Source organism: Pteropus medius, unplaced genomic scaffold (genome assembly GCF_902729225.1).
Source record: "Pteropus medius unplaced genomic scaffold, Ma_sr-lr_union100, whole genome shotgun sequence".
In the NCBI taxonomy this organism is placed as follows: Eukaryota; Metazoa; Chordata; class Mammalia; order Chiroptera; family Pteropodidae; genus Pteropus; species Pteropus medius.
Window position 1 is genome coordinate 4,935,290 of NW_024354550.1, and position 21,393 is coordinate 4,956,682.

The window sequence follows — 21,393 nt, forward strand, 5'->3', positions numbered from 1 at the left end:
ACCAGGAATATTTTACTTAATATTTCCACATAGATACTATAGTATTTACTATTTCTTCTAATATTGTCATGATATGGAGTTATTTTTAAATTTTGATATGTTTTTAATTATACAAAGAATTTAAAATGTACTAATATGTATATCATTCAATTTTAATCAGAAATCACCGGCAGTAGTAATAACAATTAAGCAAAGACAATATCTAAATTCTAAAATTGTCTATGTTAAATTAATATAAATTTAAAAGACTAATTTAAGATAAGGTAAGGTTTCTATTACTAATTTAAAGTGACCTCCTATTTTTGAGCTATATAATAAAATTATAATAGATGATCTTAAAGACAGCATTACATTCTGAAATTCTGAAATAGATCTTTCAAAGTAAACTTTAAAAAATTTAATTGTTCTCTTATTTTTGTTTTCTTTGTATTTATATATGCTTTTGTCTATTTTTCTTCATGTACATATGTGATAAACTTTTAAAGTATTTTTTCAAATGCAATTGACATTCAATATTGTTTTATATTACTTTCAGTAGTACAATATAATAGTTAATAATATAATATTATATCTTAAATATATTAAATAATATATGTTATATAATATTATACATAATATTATTTGTAGAAAATATTAACTGATCCCCCTCATTATTTTAGTACTTATTTGGCACTATACACAGTTATTACAACGTTATTGTCTATATACCCTATACTGTACTTCACATCTCCGTGACTATTTTGTAACTACCAATATGTACTTCTTAATCCCTTCACCTTTTTTCACCCAACCCTCCAACCTTCTTCCCATATGGCAACTATCAGTTTATTCTGTATCTATGAGTCCATTTCTGTTGTTCATTTATTTTATTCTTTAAATTCCACATATAAATGAAATCATATGGTATTTGTCTTTCTCTGACTTAGTTCACTTAGCATAGTACTCTCTAGGTTCATATATGATAAGCTTTTGATTTAAACAGATTCAGAATGCATATTACTGTTCTCTCCAAGTCTCCTAATTTATCATTCATCTACCTGGCTTTTAATAAGTTAAAAGTTTTTTCTCATTTCAAATTTGTTAGAACAGGCAACAGCTGTATTAATTTCCTAGGACTGCCATGACAAAGTATTGCAAATTTAATGGCTTAAAACAACAGAAATACTCTCTCACCATTCTATGAGCCTGAAGATCAAGGTGTTGGCAGGGTTATATTTCCTCTGAAGGCTCTAGGGAAAAATTCTCTCTGGCCTCTTTCAGGTTCTGGTGGCCCCAGGTATTACTTAGAATTTGGCAGCATGACTCCGATCTCTACCAATGTCTCCACATAGCTGTCTTCTCCCTTCAGTTTTGGTGTCTGTATTCAAATTCCCTTCTTCTTATAAAGACACTAGTCATTGGATTAGGATCTGTCCTACTCCAGTATGAACTCATTTTAACTTCTTTACATTTGCAAAGATCCTAATTCCAAATCAGGTCATATTCTGAGGTTTTAGGTGGACATCAGTTTGAAAGACACTGTTCAGCACAGTATAGAAACATATAATAATCAAGGTTTCTCTTCAGCCTGCAATAAAACATATTACCATAATGAATTTAAATAATTTCTTCCAAAAGCAAAAAAAGTCTTCAGGGGGTGGATATATGGTACAGTAAGTACAGTTAGAAGGGGTGTAAGATGGGTCTTTTGTCTTGCTTTGGTAATAAAATATAAAAAATAGTCTCATTTGTTTACAGCCAGAGGATGTAACAACCGTATTCTGCCTTTCCATTTGTTTAGAAAATAAGTGCTCCAGTAACCTAGGTTCTAGAATGAGGATGATTCAAAGTGCTCAGCAGACTTACAATATAATAAGAAATAACTCTTCTCGCTTGAGATTTGGGGATTGTTTGTATTTGTAGAATATGCACTCTAAATGGGTGTGAGGCAAAATTGGTTCTTGGAAGCAAAAAAAAAAATGTACTTTTTTATGTATAAAGTTTATGTATACATACACACATAAACATACAGACAGTTTCTGTGGTATTGAAATTCCATGGGGAGGTGATTAAGACAGAAATGTCTAAAAATCCTCCTGAGAGAGTAACCAAAAAAAAAAAAAAAAAAGAAGAAGCTTTGAGAAACTCTGCGGTAGAAAAACCTAACCTATCTTGGGAGATATCACAGCCTTTGTTGACAATGGATATAAATCTCAGCTTCAAATTATGACACTTTCAAAGTTTCTTCATCAATTTGATTTTTCATTATTCTTAATTATGGAGCTAAAACCAATACCACACTCATATACTTTGTGATAATTAAATAAGACAATAAATATAAAAGTTTTATTTCAGTGTTTGCCACATAATAGTTTTTAAAAGTTAGATATTGTTATAATATTAATTGTGGTCTAATGTCCTGTGAAAAAAATATATTACATTTCCATTTAAATGTTAGGCAATATTCCAAGCAACTGATTATATTTGTCTGGATACGCTACTATATTTTTTCTACTCAAAATTTAAAGCATTTGGGAGCGAGTGCGATAATCTGCTCTACATACTCATTCTGGGACTTATTTATTCCCTCTGGTGGCTTGGTATTTGATTTAGGATTTGGTTGCCCAATGAATGACAGAACAGTCAGAGCACTGGGTTAGTATGAGAGGTATCTTAGAGGCTAGACCTAAGTGCCTGCATTTCAAAGGCCAGCTCTCAGTCAGTCGCATGATCTAATCAACACAATTACATGATCTAATCTAATACTGGGCAGTTTGACCAACCTCTCTGTGGAAGAAGGAAAACAAATAATTCTTTGTTAACATACAGCTTGTCATCATGGTAGAGATTCATTAGTATACTAACAACCCTATGCATTAGAAACCAATTAAAGCAAACATCATGCCTAGTCCTTTAAATGCATCATCTAAAAAACACTTCAGAGTCGGCACTATTATTATCTTTTTTTTATGGCTGAGACAACTGTTATGATCACACTGTAAGTGGTATAACCAAGATTTGAAAACAGATCTACTTGATCCAGAGCTCTAGCTCTCAGTCACATTTACTCGCTTATTCATTATTCCTTCTCTGTGCAGAAATAATAAAGTAGAAAAGCTACTTCCCAGTTAGTTTGCAGAAAACGAAAGTTTTCCTGATGATGAGTGAATGGTGAACTTAAGAATGTTGTAAAATCCCTGGAAGTCTTTAAAATAAAGTAAGTTTTCATCTCTTTTTGATAACTTAAACATGATTCAGAATGAAGGCTGGAAAATAGACTGCTAAAACCTTATGACTAATTTTTTCAGCTTTGTGATATAATGTCTTCTTAATGTGTGTTTGGTGGGAAGTGGAGAAGGGAGAAACAAAATAATAGTTAAGTAATAACCTGGACTTAAGCCAGCCGTAGAGACAAGCTACGAAAGAAAACAAAAATCCCTTAATGCTCATCATGCTACATAATTTTCATTGACTCTGTCTATACCAATCAGTACCTCAAACACTTATGTTTGCCAGATCGCTGAAGGAAAAAATCATGGATGAGTAGTCTTAGGAAAATGAGAAAGTAAAAGATAGATATTTGGTGAAACTTTTCTCTCATTGTTAAAAACATAAATTCATTTAGATACTTAATATGTCTTATATTAGATAAAGATGTAAACATATTTAAATTTCACATTTCTACAGAATATAAGAAATTAATTAAAATAAAGTATATTAAAAATAAAAACAAGCCAATATGATATGGAAACTGTATAATTTGTACCAAATGGTACAGTTTCCATATCATATTGGCTTGTTTTTATTTTTAAAACTACACTATCATTTTTCAATTTTAACCATTTGATCTCTTGATTCCCTTACATTAATATTAGTATATAATAGAAAAGCCAAAATTACTCAGAGAACAAAAAACACTCATTCCTATACTCCTTTTTTCTGAGTAGATTATTTAGGAGAAACTGATTAAGAGAGAAATTTTTCATTCAAACTGAGATATTTTGATATAAAGTATTTTATATATTTTTCTTTCATTTACAGATTTGTCTATAAACTTGGACCATAATGATTTCTTCCATATATTTAATTTTACCACTTAAAGAAGAGAATGTGTATTTACATTTCTCATTTTTTAAAACAAAATTATATTACTTTTTATACAATATATAAAAAATTATATAAAATTTTAATTGTTACATACCTGAGAGTCTCTGCTGTTATGTAACAGCTCAAAACCTAGTATTTGTGTTAAAAAGGACTTCGAATACTCCACAGACAGTCCAAAATTATTTCATCAGGCAGAAATAAGTCATTTGAGTATTGGAAGAAAATCAGAATCTGCTCCCATGCAGATTAGTTCTTCAGTGTGATAGAACCATAGACAGTTCAATTAGATTACATGTACCCTTGGATTAATTCCATGATATTATTGTAAGGGAGAATAAGTAACTTCTTTCAAATTTGAAGAATCTATTATTAAATATATCTAAAAGCAACTCAGTGAGCAGATAACTTTAAAAATCTGGGACCTATAGGTATGATGAGCCTTTTTTTTTTTTTTTAATTTGACAATCCCTATTTTTAAGAACAACAAAAATTCCGTTTCAGATTAAAAAAAAATCTTCTTATTAGGATTACAGTTATGTGTTACTAAAATTCAATTATACGAAGTCCAAATTGGAGCAGATGGACTTAAAATAGTTTGGCAAAGAATCAAAGGAATTTTCTTGGGTTCATGATATTGTGGTGTAAAAATAGAAAAAAGTGTATTATTTAACATCATTGAAATTAGGCTATGTACTAAAGTAAGAACATGAGAGTTTTAAATAGAAATAATAAAATAATAAGCAGGAAAAAATGTACACACATATGAAGTCTAACCTGTCACGGGTTTGAGGCCACATAGATAGAGTTATAGTTGGAGATAATTTTGTATTTTTGTGAGGCTGAAAACTTTGCTTATTTTTGAAAACGCTTTCCTAATCTAGATAAAGGTTATCTTCCTTATCAAAGAGCTACTTTTTAACTATGTCAGAGGTTGAAATTTCAATCATTACTAAGATGGAAGGAGGGGGAAATGGGCAACCACAGAATGAGGAGAACTGGCATAATGAAGACAAAATCTCAACCATAAACTCTGAGATACCTTTATGTGTTTTTCAAATTCCAAATTTTAAGATATATGCACTTAGAAAAATTATGCCCAAATATTATTATTTACTATAATATTTGATTTATTCAAAAGTTGTGTTAAGTTTGAAAGTATTACTAAATTTTCAATCAAGATAGAAAATAATTTTCCAAATTGATTTTACAGAAGAAAAATCCTTTTTGACCACAAGTGATGGAATTTGGCAGAAAACAGTTTATTTTTGTGAACTACTGCTGTGTTTCAGTCAACTTAAATCTTAGATCTTTAAAAATAGAATATTTTAGTAACTCCATGTAATATACCAAAAGTGCTAATCATAGATGGATACATATAGAGGCAGACTTATTACACAGAGAGAAATATTAGTGGATACTTGAAAATGAATTGGTTGACATCAGAAATTTAGAACATATTTCAGAAGAGCAATATGCAATTTATCTTGTCTCCTTCAAATTGTTTTTGGAACAAGGTGGAGAGAATTAAAAAACAAAACAAAACAAAAAAAAAAACACCTAGGAGCAAATGAGTCATCCTCATGTGATCTGGATTTTTAATGCTTCCCTTATTTTAATTGCCCTGTGTCCTTTTGTAGATATGATTTATACCTTTCATCTAAATGTAGTGTTTCTGCATAGTAGTATAAGACAATGTTACATAGAAAATTTCAAACTGAACAGATAACAAACAGTACTCTTTTGGATTTAAAAAGATTCTTCAATTTTGGAAACAAAAACTGGTCACATATTTCTGTATGTTTTGGTGCATCAAGGATTCTCTTAAATTGATCAATCAAAGCAATTTATTAAAGTGTTACAGAATTTCTACATGTGGAAGTTGTCTTAAAATAATCCCGGGAAGCATAGTTTAGCACTTAGAAGCATAAATTTTGTAGTCAGATTTAGATTCAAAGGAAGATTGCAGCTTTTAATAACTTCGGTTATTTATGTAACCTTCACTTTTCTCATCTGTGCAATGGGAATAATATCAACCACATATGGCTCTTATTGGAATTAAAAGGTATAATGAATTTTAAAAAACTACAATCACCCCCGACATATAGCAAGTGCTCACCACATTGTAGCAGATATTGAAATTATTACTATGGATCAAACCTTTGATTTACATATATCACTTTGCAATTGTAATGAGAGAATGTTGGAAAGAGTAAAAATAATGAACTGGCGTTTTTCGATTTATACTACATCCTTAGAGAATCTGGTATGGAAAATAAATATTTACTATTTTATATCCTATATTGTGCAGATTCCCTTCAGATGGGTATTTTATGGTTCTCCCTGAATGCCAACTCAGAAGTGCAATCACAAAGAAGGCCATTTGATCACCTTACCCAAATTAGGGTTAATTATAGTCTCACACATAGTCGTATTTAGATGTATTAAAATATATCTTTATCTGGTAGGCACATTTTGAGCTCATAATAATACCATTCCAAGTTTTACATAAAAGGAGCCTAGATTTCCATGTACATTTCTCTTTATTCAGCTGCTTGTTTAGAGAAGAAAAAACAATTTGTATTTGGAAAGATGTTGAAGCCAAATGCCTATTCAATTTTCTGTATCTTAAACCTTCTAATTTGGTGGTGGTGAGGCTTCATTGTTCTAAGCCATTTCTGGCTTTCTGTCTTAATGAAAACCTAAAAAAAGTTTTTTTTAAAGCTGACACTGTTAAAATTGAATTTCCAACTTCTACTAGAACATTCAGGTTTTAATTTAATTGAAATACACATTTCTATATACAGATCTTATCAAATTTCCCGGAAGGTGATGTCTTTGTTCCCCTATATTTAATGTCCATATTACATTTCTGTCTGTCGACACTACTCTTACTATTACTGTTGCTTACGTGGTATGAGAGTTTTGGTCATAATCTTAAACTATCATTTGGTATGAGATTCCTATAAAATCATCAGTTTTTCTTGGTACCATTTCATATCAAATGAGATACCGACAAAATATTATTTTAAAACATCATTTATGAGTTTATCTTTAAGAAAATCAGAGAATATAGACCCCGAAATTTCTTTTAGACAGTATTACATAATGTAGGTAATGCATGGGGAAAAGGTAGCATCAGACTGAAATCGGTGATGTGCTCTGTCACTTTTAGTAGGTAATTATGAATGCAAAATGATGATGCTTGGCCCAAATGCCAAGCAAATAGTGTAACCAAAGAGATGTCTCTTAAATAAACTTTTTCTCTGTATAAGGTGATTTGTCATACTCTACACAAGGACAACTTTCTGTGAGATATGAGGCAGCATTTTTCTGCCCATTTTTCTCCTTCAACCTATTGCCCCTACTTCCCACACATACCTTTTCTGTCATTGAGTGGTTTTATAAATCACTTAAGGAAAAGTATCTATAGATGGTGAATATAATAAGCATGAAATCAAATCTATTTTTTTGCCCCATAAATGAGTAGCCATGAAAAACTCTCCCAGATGAAATATTTCAATATTTTCCCTTCTGAAATTTATCTTAAAATTAAAGAGTTTTAAGTCAGTGTAATTTGTTAATTTCTGCATTATTTTATTAGGGATACTCTATTTTCCAAATGTGTTTTATTGCACCCATGTAAGGAAATTTGACTGAGATAGAGACTGGGGATGGAAGCACATCATTTAAAGAAATGAGGTAGACTTTCCAATCTTTGAATTTAAACCTAGTCAGAATGTGTGAAATGAAAGTTCTAAAGAATCATCAATTATTTTTCAGTATTACAGATAGTTAAGAGAGATGGTAACCCAATTCATTTTTGACTTTTCCAAGACAACAGTATCACCTAATTTAAACTTGACCCTTTGAAGAAAAAAAGTTTAGTCTTTTTTCATAGTGGTAAAACAATAATAAATTCAGAATTATGACTGTAAGAATGCAAGTGATTTAAATTCAGCACACTAATGCATTTTTTTACACCTAAATAATGTAGATCAAAAGTGTGCTTAAATTACTCTTAATGCTTCACAAGAAAAGTGGCTTGTTTTATTCTTTTGCAGGAATGTTTCATTACCATAATTTTCGAGCATGCTGAGGTGCCATAAGAACTCTCTTAATTGCTTGAATGTAGCTGGCCATTTTTTTTTTGAAACACACAATTTCACGTACACAATAGGCAAGGGAGAGCTAAATTAAGATGCTATACCAAAATGTGTACACCAAACAAAAGGCTTTTCCACCAATAGCCTCAAACGGCCTCATAAAACGGAGAGAATCTTTCCTAATACTTTCCAGTAGGGGGAACTAAAGATTCACCGTCTAGGACTTAGTTGGGTTTGGAGATCTGCGTGAGTTTCTATAACCTGCCTTCTAATCACCCGAACAAGCATCAAACAGCTACCAGAGAGTCTGTGATCACACGTGGGCCCGGCCGCACTGGCCACACCGGCGGCACGGCAGATTCCGGCATCCCTTTGATCTAATGTGGCCTTCCTTAATCATCCCCAGTCCTGAATGGCCTGTATTTGGTGGGTTAATTTTCAGGGTTTTGTCACCCTTGGGCTGGAATTCGGCTTTTTGAGCTTCTATTAACCTAGTCGGGTTGTCAGCTTTCCTCGACCTCTGCTTCCCGGTTGTCCCTCCAAGAGGTACCCTCCTTACTCTGAAGGGTGAGAGCTTCGGGTACCCTCACCCCCAAGCTCTCTGATCCCCGCTCCCCATCCTAAACGTCTTCTGCTCAACTCCCTTGCATCCCACAATCTGCGTCACACTCATCTTTGAGGGGTCATAAGGCAACCGAATAACAGAAGAGGAAATGCCACCTTTTCCCCGCCAACCCTCCCCCCATCCCGGATTCCTCGGGGGACCATAGATCTTGGCTAAAACAAGCCAGTGGAGGCTAGAGATTTCTGTACACCCACCCCTGTTTTTTTCTTGTGCCTTTTTAACGACGTAGGAAGCACGCCCACACAACCTTTCCGCTCCAAAAGGTGGATAATTTTGTTTCTTTTCCTTTTCTCCCTCCCGCTCACCTTTTCATTTTGCTAAAAGGTGAAGAGTGAGTGCTTGTGTGATTTTAACGGGTAATGAGGCTGCGCCCTGGGTCCTGGAGGATGATCTTTTTCCAGAAAGCGCGTGCATCTTCGGCAGACGGAAGGGTGAATAATTAGGAAAGGCTTCCATGAAATCACTCACCGAGAAAATTACCTGCCCATTAAACCGGACGTGGCGAGGAGCAGGAGGCTAGAGTCCACCTATCGCCTCCCGAGGCGGGAAGGAGGGGTACCAGGAGGCGTAGAAAAGGGGAAGGAGTTGATCCGTGGCCTCGGCTCTGAATTTGTTAATTTTCGTCCCCCTTGGACCCTCGGCTCTCCAGTCCTTACCCCCACCGCCCCCACCCGGCGCACGCACTCGCTGCCTAGCCGGCTGGCGCCCCCTGCACGGACTCGTAGCGGAGTGCGGAGGTGGAGGGTTCAGAGCACCCCCACATTCTTCTCCCCTCCCCGGGGCAGACGCCTTGCAGCTTTCATTCCTCCCCTCCCCTCCCGCCTCCTCGCTTTCCCTCTTCTAAGTCCTTCCACCGCCCGCAGCTGCAGGAGGAGGCGGACGCTCTGCTGCGGGACCGCGGGAGCAGCGGCAGTTGGACCCGGGGACTGGCGGCGGGACCCAAGCTGGCGGCTGGACCGCGAACTCCCTTTCTCTTCCGTTCCCCACCTCCTGAGCTCACTCGCTGCGCTTCGCTCTGGCCCGCAGCCGCCTGTGTTCACTGTCGCTCTGTGGCGGCACCGCGGGGGTGGCAGCAGTTTCAGCTCTGTCCCTCCCTCCCCTCCTTCCCTTATTCCCTCCCTCCCTACAGCCCCACCACGCAGGAGTTCGCCTTCTCCACCCAAGTCGTCTTGATTTCCCTTTGCCTCTCTTTTTGAAAGGAGAGAGGTGAAGGGAGGCAACAAGGCTGCAAAGCAGAGGCCCGCCAAGTCGGCCTGCCTGCAAAGTGTTGCTTTGACACATCCTGACTATGGAAGTTAAGTGAAAAAAAAAAAAAAACTCTGGACGTGGAGCTGCTACCGAGAAGGAGACCCGGGGGAAGAAAACCAGTAGGCAGGCCAATGATTTTTCGGCAGCGCGCTGGCAAGTTTGTGGAACACTTTCTAGGAATTAGGTCTTTTTTCTCTCACTTCATCTTTTTGACTTCTGAAGAAAGAACTTGACTTTGGATTGCAGTGGAGACTGAGGAGTGAGCGTTAGACACTCTTGAATAATCCCAACGGCTGGGCTGAATTTGTGGGAATTTAAGAAGCCAGAATGTGGAAATACAGCAGCCTTTGGAGTGCCCACGGTTAATTTGGATGGATCTAAATGTGCCCACTCAAGATCTCTCCACTAATCCCTTCTGTTCTTGCGATTTGCTCTTCTTGACTTTAATTAGCATCTAGAAAAGTCTGAACTTTGGACCTACCTCTCCTTTTGATACTTATTTTTGTACTTTTGCTCTCTGGGATTGGTTTCTTAACAATCTGGATCCTTTTTAATATGTCAAAATGAGTCGGCTGATGTTTACACAACTACTACTCTGTGGATTTTTATATGTTCGGGTAGATGGTAAGTTAAAAATGCTTTTATTCCTCCCCCTCACCCCCAAAACCCCCAACAAAACAAAACGTTTCTTTCTGAATGCAATGTAGACTATGAATAAAATGACATTATGTGTATTAGTCCAGGTATGGGGAATGTTTGGGGACAGAAATTTTAAATCTTTTGTTTCTAAACTACTGCAAGTGGAACATGTTAGTAGTCACCTATTGTTATAATTTACTTAACTAATAGAGGAGTTGGTTAATAAATGATGAGTTCATAGTTTTGTTAGAAAAAGAAATTTTAAAGTAAATCTCTTGAATGAGTCTAATACTCTGGTGTTGCTCTCTGTTTGGTGTTCTTGTATCTGAACTTTGGCTTAGAAATTCAAGTGAAGAAAAATAATAATAATAGATGCTCTAATAAATGTTCAGTGGGTTAGGAATATGGGACAGGGTCTCTCGGAGATTAATGTGTATCCCTTTCGTTCTAGCGAGTACCCTCCTAGAATGAAATCAGAATGAAGAATTTAGATCATAGGGAGAAAACTATCAAAAGTAAGTCTGGGCAAGGCTCCAGGAAAAGGGAAGCATAAGCTCTGGGCAGGCTATGGGCATGGAACACTTAGCTCTGTCCCCAGGGGCAAACACAATGGGGATCCGAAACAGGTGCTGGAGGTGTCTCCCTCTACGTTGAGTCAGTCTGTCAAGCAGCCCGGCGTTCTGCCTCTGATTCTCCTGTCTTTTGTTCAGATTTGGTTTTCTGGGATATTTTCATTGGAAGTCAATTTCTTGAGATAGACTGAAAAAAAAAAATTTTTTTTTTGGGAGCTCTTTTGAATGACAAGTAGAAGTAATCATTAACACGCTTTTTTTGCTTGTTCAAAGAAGAAAGTCAAAAGGACATTTGGTATTAGTCTTCTAGGGACTTAAAATGTTTATATCAGTGGAAATAATTGGTTTAAAGAGAAGACTAGAGGATTCCCACCCCCTCAAAAATGTGAATTATGGTACATTAGTTTTTAAATTATTGTACTTGCAAAGAATCTGAGGTGTACTGATCCAAATATTTGAGCCATCATAGTTGCTTGTTGCTACATAAACTTTCCTCCAGCATATGCATTATGGACAAATTCATTATTTGGGACATTGCCTGTAGGAGCTAACTTTATTCCTGGCAGCTACTGCTGCACCAAAACCAATGTATTGGACTAAAAAAGGAAGCCTTCCTATAAACATGAGGCAATACAGATGAGTTTACCTACTGTCAAGTGGCTGTTTTCAATCGTGGACCACATGAGTACCTTTGCCCCCAGCGATAGTAGGAAAGGCATTCTCGTGGGCACAGTGCTGCTTCTCTCTTTTTCCCTTCTAAGTAGTAGATGTTTAAGAATTAATAATTGTGAATCATAGTGTGGCAATATCTATAATCATATCTAATCATTCACCATGCGCTTTCTTTAATACATTTACCTTCATAATATGTTTATATTATATTACATTACATTGTAAACAAAAAGGTTTACATGTTTTTTCAAATGTGTTTCATTTTCATGATGACTTTCATATAACTTTTTAGATGATATGTCATTATAAGACATTAATTTACATATTTCAATATCAGAAATACATGCAGTAACTATATATTATTAGAACGCAGAATTTTCACCAAGGCTTTTTTTTTTTTTTTCCAAATCAGTGTATGGCTAGGAGTAATACAATTAAATTGCTCAGTGGAAGTGACAGAGAGAATCAGAAGAGCTTGGTATTACAGAATGTAATTAATGTTCCAGAGTTTTGGAGATATATGAAACAAATGCAATTAACCAGCTTGCTGGAACAGCAGTAGCAAGACATCATTTCTCTCCTTCCCTCCCTCTCTTTTACCCTGCCTCTCTCTCTTCTATCTCTCCTTTCTTTCTTTCCTTTCCCCACCACCTTGCCCCTCCTGCCCCAGAGACACACCTAGGACCTTTGTTCTGAATAATTTTATAGGATAAAGGAGGAATTTATGTCTGGGCCAAAATTATTCAGCAAAATTCATAATAATGTTGTAAAAAATATAGTAAAAAAGGGTTGAGGAGTTGAAAAGGCAGCATTAAATTTGTGTGTGTGTGTGTGTGTGTGTGCGTGTGCGTGTGTGTAACTAATTTTTGTATTGAGCATCTATGTCAAAAGCAAAGGAAAATTGTGGACACTTACTGAATCACTATGTAAATCATACATTTGTCACTGAATTGCCTTTGATTTACTCCAGAATGATGACAGCCTCTCCATGGGGATTGTTGGAAATTTGGGATGTAGACAACACTGCCCTCTAGGCCATTTCAACACCCTGGCACTGAGTGTTCACAGAATAATGAGAGGGTTTCTTGGTAGGATCTCTAAGCTTTCTTACTCTTCCAGAATTCTATGATTTCTGTTTACTTATTATTCCTCTTAGAAGTGTGTGCTCATTCCCCCCATGAATTTCAAATTCAGAGAGCCTTGTACCATTTCAAAGATATACTGACTATCCTTGTGCTAGACACAGAAATTAATTTTATTCAGTGACAAATGATACATAGATTTGCATTGAAATTTGCTTGCTGGGTTATTTATATGTACATTTTTATGGTATATGAAAAATGTTAGAGTTTTTCTTCCTCATAGATGGTATGTGCTAATATTATTTATGATTTTTCAATATCTTGTGTCTGTAGGAATCTATAGAGAATAAATATTAAGTTAGTTGAGAACAACAGGCAAACTTTTTCTATTTGGGATGTAAATACACATTTTATTATTTTATACAGGTTAATTAACCAAATGCAGATTTTTCTTTAAATAATAGGAGAATATGTATTGAGTTTCACCTTTGTTCTCCAGATTCTATTTTTTAAAAAAATATGGTTTTGCAACCATTTGCAGGGAACTAAAATGAACCATCACAAGACTTTTTAATTACATGTATATCCCACACATCTGTCAATTCAATAATTTTACAATACTTGTGGAAAAAAATGTTTTTAAAATGAAAATAGTTTTCTCATCTTTAATCCTTAAATATTCTTAAACGAAATGGGACACATTATATTTGGAGAGATCAAGATAATGTGTGTGTAAAGTGCAGATGTATAATCTCATACAGGCTTATTCATTTTGCTAAAGTGCTTCTTTCAGTAATAGGCTTGTTATTGTAGCCATATGTAGTCCATTTTAGAACTTGAATTGCATATAAGTAACCTGAAATTTGTTTTTGGGACTGTGCAGTAATACCACGTTTGAATTGGCTTTGTTTGAATAACCTTTGATTCCAGGCAACATGTGGACCATAAACCAAAAGGATTTCTTAGAACATCAAAAAAGAGTACCTTACAGAAAAGAAAAAAAAGTCATGATTTATGGAAAGAACAATTCTGGCCATCTCATCCTTGAGCAGCCTGTATAAAATAGCATCTTTGATAATAAAAATATGGATACGTAAGCACATTGCATCAATTTGGATACATCTATAGTAATGAAAGGAGCTTATGTATGTTGGATGTGTGTATCTAGTAATATCTACGTCAGTAGTTCCTGCAATCTACCGGGGATACATTTACTTCCCATGTACAATTTGGTGTTTGTAGAGCATTAGAAAAAAAAAAAAAGAGTCTTCTTTTACTTATTTCTCCTCCAACTCCTCCACTTTTTCTTCTTCTTTCTCTTTTGTTTCTTCTTCCAACTGCTCCTTTTTTGGACCTGGTGGAGAAATAGGTGAGGGTGTTTGTTGAATAATTTAGAAAATCTGCAATAATGTTTTACCTTTGGGTATATACGGTTGGGATCTTGACTCATCATTTTTCTTTTATCATGCTGTATAACTTTCTGCAGACTTGTTCTTATAGAGCCTATCTTTTTCCAGTTTAGGCAGACGGAAGCCTACAGGGCATAGTTCAAGCAGACAATGGAAATTTACAGAGTACCATTTTGTAGATTTGTTTCTAAAGGAAAGTATTGTTATGTTTCTTAGAGTATTTCAGGTATAGATGTATCAACTTAAATCACTACTTTGATATTGATACTAATTTTCCTCTTGTTTTTTAATTATTAAATAAAACATGAATGAATCATTACATAAAGTCTTTTAGGGGAAATTCTCACAAACTTTTTAATGTGTCAGCAGTGTGCTTTACCATAATAGAGATCTAATATAGCATCTAAAGTGTAGCATACTCACCCAGAATACCTATCTCTAACTGAAAACAGTGTTAGAGTAACCTAGGCCTCAAGCTTTAGTGTTTTCTACTTTATTTGCACTTAATCCTTAAGATCTTCTATCTAGTTGCATGGGTTTTAAATCCATCTTTAAACTGATACTTTTCAAATGTTCCTAATTATTGTGTGGAGTAATATAAGTTCTATTAGGCAAAATTTGGCTCTCATATATACCATTGTAGCTCCAGTGCCTGGACAATGCTTGATAGATCCAGTTGACTATTTGACACCTTTGCTTGATGTCTGATAAGAATATTTCAAACTGAAGCCTGGGATAGAATCTGCTCCTTTTTTTTAATAATCACCAACTCAGTAAATGGAATCACTATTCACAGAGGTTTTCATGACCCAAAACTAGGAATTGTTCTTGACTCATTCTCACAGCCCATATTCAACTTGCTGGTAAACCCTGTTGACCATAAAACAAGTTAGCCATGTATTTCTTCAGCAAAATGGGTTTATTTAGGAACAAGGAATTGCAGCCTGGTACATGCAACCATGGTGAGCCATGTGTAAGTCCGCTAAAACAAAGAGGAAGCTCTTTCATAGAGACAAAAAGGAAGTTGAGAAGGGTTATTACAAACAGGGTTTCTGCTGTTCTGCTTTGCGATCCAGGCAGGGTGTGAGAACTTTTTATTCTGACCTCCCTATTTCAATTTAAGTGAGATTTCTGTTTATTAATTCTTACAACCCTTTGAAATACCAATAATTTTATTTGTGTTTGTGATTTTCCTCCAACATTTTATTAAAAGCATCTTCAAACATACATTAAAATTGAAAGAATTGTACAGTGAACAACAGATATCCCCACTTAGATTCTACGATTATTTAACTATATTTGATTATTATATATTTGTCCATTTATCCATCCCTCTCTGCATCCATTCATTCATCATATTATTTTGATGCATTTTCAAATAATTAGATAGCAAATGTTTTTTACTAACTTAACCACTACCATCCTGGATAAAATCTGAGCTATTATACCTGATAAATGATCATTTGCTTCATTTCTGCTTCTCCCAACCCTATACCTTACCCCCATCTCAGTTAGTTCACTCCACAGTAGCCAGAGGGACCTTGTAAAAACATGTAAATAAGATCATGGCAGCTCCTTGCTCAGAACCTTCACAGCAGTTTATGAGTATTCAAATTCAGGCTCCTCCCTACCTCCCTTACCTCACATCTGTTCACACTCTCTATGTAGAACCTAGATTTGGAAATTTATTTTTGCTGTTCTGTTCCTAACTCAGGACTTTTGCATTTGTTCCTTCTACCTGAAATGTACTTCTTCAGACCTTTGTCTGGATAAGTCTTTTAATTGATTTAATAAGTCTCTATCGAATATCTCTTCAGAAATATGGTCCACCCAATCTAAAATTACTCTCCATAAAATGCTATCAGACTGCCCCCTTTTCCCGTCTTAACTTTTTATATCACTTATCACCTCTTAGATGTATGTGTATGTGTTGTGTGCATCAGCAATTGTAAAAGGACTGACGTCTTACCTTACTCGCAAGCTAAGAAGTTAAACTGCCAAACCTTCATGAATGCTGGCAGAAGACATAAGACTTCCGGGGAAGAGATGATGGACTTCATTAGTCATGCTACAGCAAGCAGGATAACTTTGTGTCTGTGTTAATTTATCTTGACCCTGAAGTTCTTTGGTGGCAGTGTATTGAGTACCAGGTAGATGATGCAGACATAGTGGATTAGCCTCACAGCTGAAGAACCCTGAGCTTGAGAGCCCAAATCTTTTATAATGAGAAATAAGTAAACCTGCCTAACTTTTACCCTAGAGGAAGACACTTTCTTGACTATATTAAACAGTAAACAAACCTGCCTTCTGTTCCCAAGAGAGACTATCTCTGTTATACAAGACTGTTTTCTCACTGGATAGGTAGAGGTGTTAGTTAGCTTATTGTCTGACTCTAACATTGAGCGCCTATGGCAGGGACTTACATTTGTCATGTTTATCAATGTTCTTCCAGTGCGTAGAGCACAAGATAACACATAGTAGATATTCAAATATTTGTTCAGTGGGTGAAAATGTGCTTATGGAGTACTTTTGAGATGTTTTTTTTTTACGCCCCAGCCCAATACATGAAGCATTTACCTTTTGAACTAGGTTTATTTATATTGTGATGTGTATGTGTGTAAGTGTGTGTGTGTGTGTGTGTGTGTGTAGATAAATAGATAGGTAGAGTTATCAAACATGCATATTTTGACACAAAGGATATCATGATTTCTGGTGATTTAATATTCTTCCTTTCAATTGGCAGGAGATACAGAATTGACCATTTGCTTTGATATGCCTCATCTAACCAAATATATTTTCTATGATGGTGGTTTTCATGGTCACTCTGCCCCAATTCTCATAATAACACTGCTGTGTTTTCTATCACATGGCTGAGTAATGTGTATAGTTTGGTAGTACACTCCTTTTAATGATTCTGATGTACAGTAAAAGACACATACACACGCCCACTGCACTAAGGAATGTTAACTTGTATGAGGATAACTACTCCAGAAATTGAGACTTTTCTGTACGTTTAGAGCAGCTTTCCATTTAAGCATTAGCAACAGGTAAAAACTATTATTCTAGTATTGAGATAGAATTAAATAGCTTACTTCTACAATTAGTCTCCAGATATATAGATCTCTAATAATTGAATAAAAGAGGAAGATTTGAAGTAACATTCCCAGAGGTATTTAAAAGAGCTAGAGGCTTCTGGGCAAGATGACGTAGAGGGGAGAGGCTTTGTACATTTCTTCTTGCGACCGCACCAAAATTGTGACAAAACCACAGAGCAAACAGCAAGCAGAGTCACCTGGGGTCTGGATAAACCACTAGGGAGAGAATTAAGAAATCACCTGTGAACAGTAAAAAGGATTGGAAATGAGAGGCTTCCCACTCTCATGGGGGTGAATGCGACACAGGCTACAGCAGCTGCAGCTGGCGGGTACAAATGTTCCTCTTAAAGGGGCTGCGACTACAACCGACCAGACTTTCAGGGAGACCGACTCTCTTGCTTTGAGCTCCAGTGCTGGGGCAGCTGCTCGTGGGAGTGGAGGGGCACCAGGGACATTCAGGGGAACACTGAGTTGTAGACCTTCAGTGAGAGAGCTGGAGGAGAGGTTTTCTCTGGGAAGAATTGCCAGAGATATCCATTGATCCTTGGTTGAGCCCTCCCCACTCTCAGTGTGCAGATGCAGGTGCAGAGCTGAGACATCATCAAACTGGATAACAGAGGTCGCTCCACTCAGAAGATTACCTGAAACTCCGCCTCTCACAACTTGCGACCCTACCCAAACCATATCCAGTGGTGATCTCGTCATTCCCTGTGCCCCTTGCTGAGCAGCTCAAGCCCCACACCTGCAGCAGCCAACCACGATTTCTGGCGTGGCCTCTTGAGGCAACTATAAACACAGAACTGGTGGCAGCCTTCTGTGGATAACTTGTTGACTTTTATCAGGTGTCCCCAGAGGAGCATAGGCTGGGGCCAAACCTGGCCTGCAGCTGGACCCCTTTCAGGACTGTGCTGCTGGGCCCCACAAAGCCATGCTATTAAGACCGGGAGACTTAGGAGCTTTAGATAGCACACAGAAACAGTCACAGAAAGACAACCAAAATGGGAAGATAAAGAAACATCTCATACATGAAAGAACAGAACAGAGCTCCAGAAAAAGATTTAAACAGAGTCAAGCAATCTAACAGATGCAGAGTTCAAAACTTTGGTTAAAAGGATGCTCAATGAACTTAGGAGAAGAAGAGATGAACTCAGTGAGAACTTTAACAAAGAGATAAAAAACATAAAAGTGAAGATGGAAATTATAATAGAGAACCAGTAAGAAATGAAGAATATATCTGACATGAAAAGCACGTTAGAGGGAATCAACAGAGTGGAGAAAGAGGAGGATCGAATCACCAATATAGAAGATGGAATAGTAGAGGACACCCAATCAGAACAGTAACAAGAAAAAAAAAAATCCCCCCAAAATGAAGATAATTTAATGAAACTATGGGACAATATAAAGCTTAACAACATTTGAATCATAGGGGTACCTTAAGAAGAAGAGAGAGCAAGGAAGTTGAAAACATATTTGAAGAAATAATGATGAAAACTTCCCTAACCTGGTGAAAGAAATAGACATACAACCCCAGGAGTCTCAGTCCCAAAAAATAACCCAAAGAGGCCCACACCAAGACACATCATAATTAAAATGTCAAAGAGAAAAGAGAACCGCAGCTAGTTACCTACAAGGGAGCCCCCATAAGACTGGCAGCTGATTTCTCAAAAGAAACTTTGCAGGACAGAATGGCTTGGCACATAATATTCAAAGTGACAAAGACCCAGGATCTACAACCAAGATTACTTTATCTAGAGAAGCCATCAGTCAGAGTAGAAGGATAAAGAGCTTCCCAGACAAGAAAAAGCTAAAGGAATTCATCACCACCAAGCCAGTAGTACAGGAAATGCTGGAGGGACTTCTTTAAGAGAAAAAATATGTGTCAAAAATATGAATAAAGAATGGCAATAACTACATATCTATCAACAAGTAATTTAAATGAAAAAGAATTAAGTGCTCCAATCAAAAGATAGGATGGCTGAATGGATAAGAAAACAAGACCCTTAAATATGTTGCCTACAAAAGACTTGCTTCAGTTTAAAAGACACACACAGACTAAAAGTAAAAAGATAAAGAAGATATTTCATGATGGATGCAGAGGGTATCAAGCTGAATGGAGTAAGTCAGAGAAAGACAAATGCTATATGATTTTGTGTACATGTGTAGTCTAAAGAACAAAATAACAACAAAAAAGGGAAACAAACTCATAGATACAGAGAATATTTTGAGAGTCACCAGATGAAAAGGGGGATCGGGGGGCAGTGAAAAAGGGGAAAGGGATTAAGAAGTACAAATGGGTAGTTACAGGATAGTCATGGAGATACAATGTGTAGCATAAGAAATATAGTCGATGATATTGTAATTAATATGTATGGAAGCAGAGGGATATTAGATTTCTTGGAGTGATCAATTTGTGAGTTATATAGTTCTCCATTCGCTATGCTGTATACCTGAAACTAATATAATATCGTATCCCAATTATAATTGAAAAATAAAAATTTTATAGGCAAAAAGTAATGTCCCCAACAATGGGCATTGTCTAACCTTATCTGCCGTGACAAACATCTTGGATAGGACCCTATTTACCCTCACTGGCATTAAACTGAGACTCAGTTTAATAGACCTACTTTTGATTTTAAGAAAATCAAGGAGTTTGAACTGAAAAATGTATTTTTTAAAGGCCATCATAGACATTCTCTAAATTTTTCTACTTAAGTATTTTCTCCCAAGACTTTATTGAAATGTAATTCATATACTATATAATTCACCCATATAGCTTATAGCAGTGGTTTTAAGCATATTCCCAGAGTCGTGTGGCTATCACTACAATCTGATTTTAGAACGTTTGTACCATACAAAAAGAAAAAAAAAAAAAGAAGAAAAGAAAGAAAAAGAAACCCTGTGTCATGCTCCTCATCTACCCCTTTCCCAGCCCTAAGAAACCACTAGTCTACCTTCTGTTTCTATAGATTTGTCTATTCTGGACATTTTATGTAAAGAGAATCATACAATATATGATCTTTTGTGACAAGTTTCTTTCCCTTAGTCTAATGTTTTTAAGGGTTATCAATGTTGTAGCATCTATCAGTACTTCATTCTTTTTAATTGCCAAATAGTATTTTGTGTCGTTTATCCTTTGAATTATTAATAGACATTTAGGTTATTTCCACTCTTTGGCTGTTATAAATATTGTTGCTATGAACATTCATGTATTAATCTTTGTGTACACATATATTTTTATTTCTCTTGGGTGTTTACCTGGAGTGGGATTTCTGGGTCATATACTAACACTATGTTTAACCTTTTGTGGAACTGCAAGACTACTTTCCAAAGAGCTGTATCATTTTACATTCCCACTGGCAATGTATGAGGTAAATATATTCTTTTAATTTACCTTGGAAAGATAATGTTCAATGACATTTCTGAGTTACATATGATGTTTTAGCGAAAAAATTTTGTATTATAATAATATGCCTTAATTTTCTAATAGTTCTAATTTCTAATCCCTTCAGTGATTGTTCTCTAAGTCTTCTTCAATTGACCTGTAAAATGAAATTAACCCAAATTGAACTTGTCACCCTTAGCAGAGATCTTAGCAATACTAATTATACATCATTGAATGATAGCATCTCAAAACTAGAAGAAGTTTTACAATTATGTGATACATCTGTCTCATTGGTTGGACATATGAAAAAATGAAACTTAGAGAATTTTTGGACTTTATCACAGTGACAGAGCTGAAACTAGAATCCAGGGCTGTTTCATTTTGAAACCATGCTTCTCTTGAGAGACCATTTCCAGCTTCTCAGCCCTGGACTCTGTAACAAGACTCATGTTACGAAAATGACCAGCTGTTTTCTGAACA

At 35.8% G+C, this 21,393-nt stretch overlaps 1 protein-coding gene across 4 annotated transcripts in view; it reads left to right on the forward strand.

Moving 5' to 3' along the window:
* The first annotated feature begins 9,712 nt into the window (after nucleotides 1-9,712).
* Nucleotides 9,713-21,393, forward strand: part of ROBO2 (roundabout guidance receptor 2) — a 547,754-nt gene continuing 536,073 nt past the window's right edge. Inside the window, exon 1 of one of the 4 annotated variants that reach the window (XM_039855108.1) lies at nucleotides 9,713-10,686. In XM_039855108.1, the coding sequence (XP_039711042.1) occupies nucleotides 10,626-10,686 (61 nt within the window). In that variant the 5' untranslated portion in view covers nucleotides 9,713-10,625. The remainder of the gene's footprint in view (nucleotides 10,687-21,393) is intronic. The other 3 variants (XM_039855109.1, XM_039855110.1, XM_039855107.1) reach the window with 3 other exon arrangements.